General features: G+C 38.6%; 1 protein-coding gene across 1 annotated transcript; it reads right to left on the bottom strand.

Moving 5' to 3' along the window:
- Positions 1-2,431: 2,431 nt before the first annotated feature.
- FABP7 (fatty acid binding protein 7) lies at positions 2,432-6,738 on the bottom strand. Its single transcript, XM_004740116.3, has 4 exons — positions 6,345-6,738; positions 5,711-5,883; positions 4,933-5,034; positions 2,432-2,801 (listed from the first exon to the last, which is right to left on the bottom strand). The coding sequence occupies exons 1-4, from the start codon at positions 6,415-6,417 to the stop codon at positions 2,751-2,753; spliced, it is 399 nt and encodes a 132-aa protein (XP_004740173.1). The 5' UTR covers positions 6,418-6,738; the 3' UTR covers positions 2,432-2,750.
- Positions 6,739-8,377: the final 1,639 nt, after the last annotated feature.

Here is an 8,377-nt window from a genome sequence, read left to right on the forward strand (position 1 = left end):
TTTTTAAGTGAAAAAGTAGCAATTTTCAGTCTTCTCCATACCCCTTCCCCCCAGTTTCCAATAAGCTTTAGTGGAAGTGAATTGATTGTGAAACACTTCTTCAGTAAGTAAGCATAAAATACCACCTGCCCATTATGAAACCTCAGAAATGCTTGAAATCCTAAAAAGACAATGAGTAGAAACATCATTCCTCCTTCTACTACCTCTGCTTTCTTTTTTTCCCTTTATTCCTACTCTCTAAGAAGAGAAAAGCGCCAGTGCCTCAACATCTCTGGGTTTTCACCTTAACTTTGGACATGTTTTGACAAGTCCTCATGTTCCAGATGGAGGAATTGTTTGTTGTGAGGGTGTACATTCGGGTGAGAGAGAACACATATGACAGAGTGGAAGCTGCTGCTTACTCATCACCAGTGGTCCAAGTGTGGATTTCACAAGACAGCCTTTACTCAAGTTTGCAGACCTTGGGATTTCACAAATGTTTTTCCAGGGCCTGTTGGTCAAATTGCCTGTAGACTTGGTAATTTTCCCTTTTCTATTAACTATGTTAAAAACAAAAACAAAAAGGACAAACCAGAAAAGTTAGTACACTGGCAGATTACTGTAGGAGCTAGAATACTGCTTGAAGAAATATGATGTGCGACCACCCTGTAAACATTTGGGATGCAAAAGCACTTGTTAATTACCTTCCCAGAAAAATACATTTGGTCCACAACTGTCACCCTGGTTCTTTGTCATTGTAGTTGTAATTTTGTTCTCATTTAGGCCACCCAAAACCCTTCCAATTCTTCACTCTGTGAAACTTGTTGTTATGGAAATAAACGCCAGCAGGATGTTATTTGGCCTAATTATAATAAGCCAAAGTGGCCAAATCCCCATCCTAGGCCTTGTATCTTTAAGGATAGAGAGGCCGGAATCCATGCTTCTATTGGAGCTTAGGCTGTAATCACTAAGTGAAATCAGTCCTTCAACAGAAGCAAACATGAAGGTTGTCTGAACAATTCCAAGCAAACCCTTTCTCAGTGTTATGTTTCATGCTCCTAAAGACAAAGGTATGGGGTGCTGGGTAGATCAGTTGGTTTAGCATCTAGCCCTTCATCTCAGGATTGTGGGTTCAAACCCTGCATTGGGCTCCACTCTGGATCCGGCTCCTACTGAAAAAAAGGGGGTGTAGGTAGACTCTGTAGTTTTAGGAATGGTCATCTTAGCCAGACAATCTTATCTTGGCATTTGGTAATAATTATATTCAAATGTTAAATCCTATAGTTGCAATGTCGTTTTTTTCTACTCTTCATTATAGTAATTAAGGTAATCCAATAGTTAGATAATAGTATTATTATAGTGAATTTTGTAAGTTAAATTAAGTTTCCTCATGCTTATATCTGTAAATTAATTGGATCCTGAATTAATTTATAGAAATTTACTGAAAACAGCTGGCTGGTTGAATGAATATTGCATTTTTTTTCATGAAAAAAAAAAATTACCCTATTTTCCTCCCAGAGACTAACAGAGAAAAGATTTCTTTTCTGAAGGATTGGAGAACTAAAGTCTTGCTGCTTTTTTTTTTTTTTTTTTTTAAACCCCAGAAGAGATGTTATAATGAAATGTCAATTTTTGAGAAGAAATGAAGGGGGAAAATCACAAGGTTTATAGTTCTCAGTATTAATAATTAATCATGAGAATGTGGACATGTAAACCTAAATTTCAATTTCCTCTTCAGTAAACTAAAAGTAATAATATCTGCCTTACCTGCTTCACATTGTTGGTATGGGGAAATGGCTAAAAAGCATTTTATAAATGATGAAATACAAAATAAAATTTGATTGTTTCTACTTACAAAGGCAAACCTTAGACAGTTACAAATAGATATTTACTTTCCCTTGTTCGACTCAGTTCTGACAACTCCCGCAAACACCCGCCAGAAAGGGAATTTGAATGCTTTAACCCACACTCTATTTTAGCACTCTTACTGACTTAGTTGAGCTCAATGTACTTCTCTTTAGACACATCTTTATAATCCAGGATAAAATTCACTTTCTTTCCCTATTTACCTTCCAAGAAAAAAATGAGTTATCTGACATTTTATTTATGTGATATTTTGACTATATTTACCTTTAATTAAGATATTTTCATGTATATCATTTTGCTTCATCAGACAACCTGTTTCTAATAGTGGCCCAACCCACCATCACAAGGCTCCCTTGGGTTCTGGCCAAAAGAATTTAGTTGTCACAAATTCTATATGGCAGTCTCAACCCAAACTGTGGCATTTCCACTTGTCCCCAGGCTTCTGCTTATTTCTTTTTAATTAGTATTTTAAACAAAGTGCTAACTTTTTCAGTTTTACCTTACACAGTAGGAAAGGCTATTTTGTCTAAAACCTCCTAATGTCTAATTCCCCACCAGATTACTGATACTAAAAACAACGACAAAATTTCTCATGGGTGGAAGATTTTTATTCCAATTTGATTTGCACTCCAGTAGAAATTGTAAAACAAATTCACTTCTTTATTTTAAAAATGTGTCTTAACATTTTTAATGTGAATTATAAAACACCTTGAACTTGCAGATCAAAGTTGGGCTAGTTGCAGTAAAAAGTTTTAAAAACAAGTTTTTAAAGCACCATTTTCTACCTCCACATCAAAGATAACCTTCTAATTAGTGATCACCCATGCAGTAATAGCAGGATAACACTGAGTCTTGAGTAAACAGAAAAATTGTAGAGCTTTTCCAACCTCGTATCGGGAAACGTTCTATGCCTTCTCATAGTGGCGAACAGCAACCACATCACCAAAAGTCAGAGTCTGAAAGATGGAAAAGATAATCAAATCTTTATACAAGATATTGGTAGCTGAAATTCCTGAAAATTATCATATATATAATTTATGTGTTATGCAAAAGAATGTCATTTACAAACATTAAGTGCTGCATAAGCTTTTTATTTCTTAAATAAATTTCTTATTTACTTATGGAGTGAATAACACATATACATGGTTCATGTCTCTAAAAGGAAAATGAACTGAAATACTGAGATTAACTATGTAGATTTAGGTCAAAAGAATTCCTTTTGTCTTAAATGAGGAGGGTACTTGAAGCAAAATAGCTATCTGCTTTGAAAGTGAATGGAATTTATAGTAGGTTTTAATAAAACATAAATTTTGAGGAATTTTTGGAAAATACAAATCATTTGGGCAAATGGTATTTGGAAGGACTTGTTTCAAAGTTGTCAGGAAAAAGTAAAGGTACAAATGTTCTCATTGCTTTGGTCATCATATTTTAGCCCATGTGGACCTACATGGCTAAGCGGGTACAATATGGAACATGGACTTTTACATCAAATTAACTGGAAGAATTGCTCTAAAACCTCTTTACAAAACCTAGGGATTTTTTGTTTGTTTGTTTGTTTGTTTGTTTTTTAGGTTCATTATTTTCATGTGTTGACATGACTTTCAAGAATATAGCGTGCCCTTGTCATCCATTGCTTTCATCTTTTTTTAAATCACTCTTGCCTGATCAGTCATTCATGCCAAATCTGAGCTAGCCACTGTCCTGTATTCGGGGGGAATGGAGATAAAAGCATAAAGGAGAATCTCAGATTGGATCTTTTATAAATAAGTCCTTCCTTTTGATGATCCGTGCAGAAATAAGTGGGCAAATATTCATTCACATAAAAGGAAAACCAATCTGTTCTCCATCTCACTTCCACCAATGAAAAGAAGTTAGGAATAATGTAACCCTGTGTCTTAATCTAGAACAGCCCTGATTGCAGCAGTTAAGGAGAAAGAAAAAACAACAGTTAATTTCCTTAAATCGCAAAAACAAAACAAAACAAAAAACCCTTTTGTCTACTATCCTAGAAGGAATATATACAGCAATACCCACCCACCCACCCCCAAAAAAACCCAAATTATATATTTATTATTTCAATGTTATCAAGATACCATTACTCAGTTCACAACAAAGTTCCTGGATGTTAGATTAAGGCATAACATTTTCCCCAGTTTATGATGCTACTCCATTAGAGAAGTTTTATTTTATTTTATTTTATTTTATTTTATTTTATTTTATTTTACATCTTACAGGTTTTTACATGACTACCAATATTGAACAGGCACGTTTACAAGGCACCCATGCCTTGAAAGAAAGACAGGAAGGAAGTAACATCAAAATGATCCCCTCTAAAGAGAAACTACACTTCTGTTTTATCCTAAATTATTTGCACTGAACATAAGGAACTTTTATAAATAAAATATAAAATGGTTAAAGACCTCTTATTTATTGCAGTAGCTGTAAAGTAATTTCTCTGATATTCAGCAAACTTGATACTCTTATAGTAATATCATTCCTTTTATATATTTCCATGAATATTTTTTAAAGCTTTTATTTATCTATTTATTTTAGAGAGAGAGAGAAAGAGAGAGGGAGAGAGCATGAGCAGGGTGGGGGAGGTAGGGGAAGGAGCAGAGGGAGAGGGAGGGAATCTCTAGCAGACTCAGTGCTGGGCACAGAGCCCTATATGAGCCTTGATCTCACAACCCTGAAATAATGGTCTGAACTGTAACCAAGAGTCAGACGCTTAACGGACTGAGCCACACAGATGTCCCCAAGAATGGTTTTATATTTAGATTTCATTTGAGGTTTAGACATTCACAGTAATCCTATGCATTCTTTTGACACAGTTTTAGCTAAATCAATGGCAACTTTTTAAAAGTATACCGCATAGAATTTTTCTTTTTTTTTTTTTCTATAATTAAAGAAGCGGAGCTGAAGATAGGCTTAGCTAGGACATTTCCATTTCCTCTATTTTACCCAGGGTAAAAGAATCTTGCTGGAGACTTAATGTTATTAAAGAAGGGAAGGAGGGGGAAAGAGATGGGGAGCAGGGGCAGGCAGTGCCAAGCTAGAAGGAACAAAGGGAGACTCGTGATTACTCACCATAACCATTTTGCCGTCCTTAATTTCTCTAACAAAATTTGTTTCTTTGCCATCCCATTTCTGTACGTGAACAAGTTTGTCCCCATCCAGGCTAACAACAGACTGAGACCGACAAAAAATGCGGAACATAGCAAAAGGTACAGATTAGATTTCTGATAGGAGAATCAAATGAAGTGGTTTTTTGAAGGAGATAAATAGTTGAATAAATGAAAAGCAACTAATTACCATATTAGTATCATATCCTCTGTTGCCTCTAGAGTCACTATGTAAACTAATAACTCATACTTTGATTGAAATGTGTACCTCTAAATGCAAACCCTTCAACTATCAGAAATGAAAATCCTGAACAAGTAGTCTCAGACCTGTCATTCTACTCTTTTAAACACAGCTCTAAGGTGAGGCAAACTGTTTAGTCAAACTGAGGCAATCAGAGAGATTAAGCAAAATGCAACTTTTGTTTTAAATGAACACTGTTGCTGAAAAATGAAAAGATGAAAAGAAAAATGCGTAGTGAGAAATGGACTTGATTGAGATTTGAGTTTCCACCAGTACCCACGGTTCCCATGTAGATTTGAGATTTGAGCTATAGCCAGCACCCACCGTTCAGAACATAACATATGTGCACTAGAATGCAAAATTAACCCTGGTGTCCTCTCTGAATTGAAATACCGAGAGCATTCTCTTCTTCCCAACATCTCAAAAGGAGAACCAGTAGGAAGGAATCTCTCCTTTACTCCCTGCTCCCCACCCCCACTCCAGAGAAGGAGCCGCTCCTTACCTTACAGTTTCTGTCATCTGCAGTGGTTTCGTCAAACTCTTCTCCCAGATGGAAACTAATCTCTGTGTTCTTGAATGTGCTTTGAGTCCTGATCACCACTTTGTCTGCCTCCTGACTGATGATCACTGTTGGTTTAGTCACATTTCCCACCTGCCTAGTGGCAAAGCCCACACCTAAAGAAAGAAGTGATACAGTTAGCTGCAACTTCCAAGATAACTCACATCACAAGAATCTCTTCCCCATCGTGGAATCCAGGCCCTCAAGTGTAAGTTTCATTAGCCCATTAATCAGCCAATGCAACTACTGAGCTACTGAGCTATCATCATAGGCAGACGCTTAATTGGATGCACAAATGATAAGTGGATGCTGAAGAGAAAACAAAAAAGCACGGAAGCTTCACATCCTCCACGGACTACCAAATGCACTGTGTTTTTAGCCCCAGACAAGAAAGCATGTTCCCTTCCCACAGAAAAAAAATGGGAAAAAAATCTTCTGTGGGAAATGCATAGTCTAGCATTGGATTATGACAACACAATCTGTCTTTGTCCCTCGCCAGTCTCATGGGTGAGGAAAAAAACAGGCACTATTGAAGCCGCACATTAAGAGAAGAAGAGCACATCTTATTTTTACCTACCTAGAGCCTTCATGTACTCATCAAAGTTCTGGCTGTCCGTCAGCTTCCAGGTAGCACAGAAAGCCTCCACCATCCTTGCCCTTTCTGTTAGCTTTGGAAACAGGTAAGAGACAGGAGCAGACAGGAGCAGGGATCTCTGGATCTTACTGCCACTGCAGCTCAGAGGACCCCTTCGCACCTCACTGCAGCTCCTGCCTTCTTATGGGGAAAAGAGGCAGGCAGAAAGCCAAGGATTTGAATTGCAAACACACCCTTCCAGTGTCCCCCTTTCCAGGAGGCTCTTGCTGGGCAGGGGATGTGGGGGGAAGGGGGGCTCAAGTGAGGTTCCAATCCGCTTTGTGATTGGCTCAGGCCACTGGGTTAGCGGAGTAGGGCGAGTGCCTCTCTATCCTCACCCTGCAGCCCTTCTGCTGAGAAAGCCCTGCAAGGATTCAGTGGGGGCTGGAGGCAGGGGATGGGGGAAATGAGAGAGGGTCTTTCAGGTTCAGCTCGAAAACTTGGCAAAGGCAATTTCAGACTGTGCGGGAAGAAAAAGATGCACAATAGGACATTCAGATTGATTTCCGTTAATGGCAAAGCTGGTTACAAATGAGGACCCCCTTTAAAGAAAACCACTGAAATGCCAGAATTTTCAGACAAAAGAGGCTGAATGGTGTCTTTTATTTTCTCTCATATTTACAGGGAGAGCAAAACACAAGCTAGAATATGCCAAACTAGGACAAGAAGAGGGAGAGGAGGTGTGAATGCTTTCCCTAGATTGTACAACTAGAAGGCTAACTCCGACTGGGTATCAATGGGACACTAACTAATTTTGGCCTCTTCCCAGCACAAACTGAGTGAATTTAAAGATCCATTGTCCTTTCTAAGAATCTGAGAGCCAGACTGAAATGGAAAGGGACCTAAGTTAGAGTATGGTTAGGACTCACTAATGAGGTACAAAATAAAAGAATGTTCTTTTTTGTCTCCTTCAACAGATTATAGAATCTATGTGGAAAAACCGAACGTAAGATCATTTAATAAGATTTTGAATGACCTGCAGTGTAGGACCTTTTGGTTTCCTGAGGCCACATCGACGTAAATACCATCTGTATATAAGTTAGGGGTTAACAATGGGGATAGGACAGGAACTGGAGGAATGGCCGGAATCAGAGGACCCTTGGCTTTACTTGTTCTGATTCAGGGTTCCCCCGCCCTAAGCAGCAAAATACCTCAAGAGTTCTAAGTGGAGTATTTAATGGAGGTCTCTGAAACTCCCTTTCCCCAGAGGTTCTTCCTGCTTTACTTAGTGTACACCACCAATGAAAAATAGGTTCCCTGGCTTTCCTGGGGACCAAACAGGGGAACCTGATTTCGCAATTCCTGCTGTCTGTCCTCTATCTCCTAGCACTTAAGCCTCAGCCCGCTGCCCTCAGCTTCTGCCCACACCACCTATGAGACACAGGCCCAGAACATGTGTTGTTCACCTGCCAGTTCTGAGTCTACGCTGATGTCTCAAAAATGCTCTTTTACAATAATTTAATCTTTACCCACACCTGGCCTCTCTCCAGTTGTCACCATGTTTGTGAACGGCACCATCAGTCCCCACCCCCAACCCCGCAAGCCAGAAAACCTGGAATCATTCTAAAATTTTATTCTCTAAAATCAAAATCAGTGTCAAGGCCTATCTATTTTGCTTCCTGAATATTTGTCCGATTGTCATCCACCCCCTCTCGCGACAATCACCATCTTAATTCAAGCAGCCACTGCCTTTTATTAATCTTATTGATGTGGGAAACAAAAGCAGAAGAAAAATGATTAAATCTCCTTATTACTTACAGCCTATTGAGAAGTCTTTTAAACAGGCAGAGTGACATTCCTCTAGGAACTCAGCTGTCTCGATGTCAATACCTTACTTAGGGCAAGAGGCAATCTTAGCCTGAGCCCCAGGATCTTGTAAGTCTACTTGAACATAAAAATTCCTTTGGAAACTTTCTTTATCTTTACACCCCCATGATACATGTTGGCAATCATCCTCTAAGCATATGACCCACCGA

Source organism: Mustela putorius, unplaced genomic scaffold, assembly GCF_011764305.1.
Source record: "Mustela putorius furo isolate JIRA1106 unplaced genomic scaffold, ASM1176430v1.1 tig00003863_pilon_pilon_pilon, whole genome shotgun sequence".
NCBI classification, from domain to species: domain Eukaryota; kingdom Metazoa; phylum Chordata; class Mammalia; order Carnivora; family Mustelidae; genus Mustela; species Mustela putorius.

Coding starts and splice junctions, on each gene's coding strand:
- FABP7 (XM_004740116.3), bottom strand. CDS start 6,417: ATGGTGGAGGCTTTCTGTGCTACCTGGAAGCTGACGGACAGCCAGAAC. Junction 5,884..6,344: donor TGAGTACATGAAGGCTCTAG/GTAGGTAAAAAT, acceptor TTCTTTCTTTAG/GTGTGGGCTTTGCCACTAGG. Junction 5,035..5,710: donor CAGATGACAGAAACTGTAAG/GTAAGGAGCGGC, acceptor TGTCGGTCTCAG/TCTGTTGTTAGCCTGGATGG.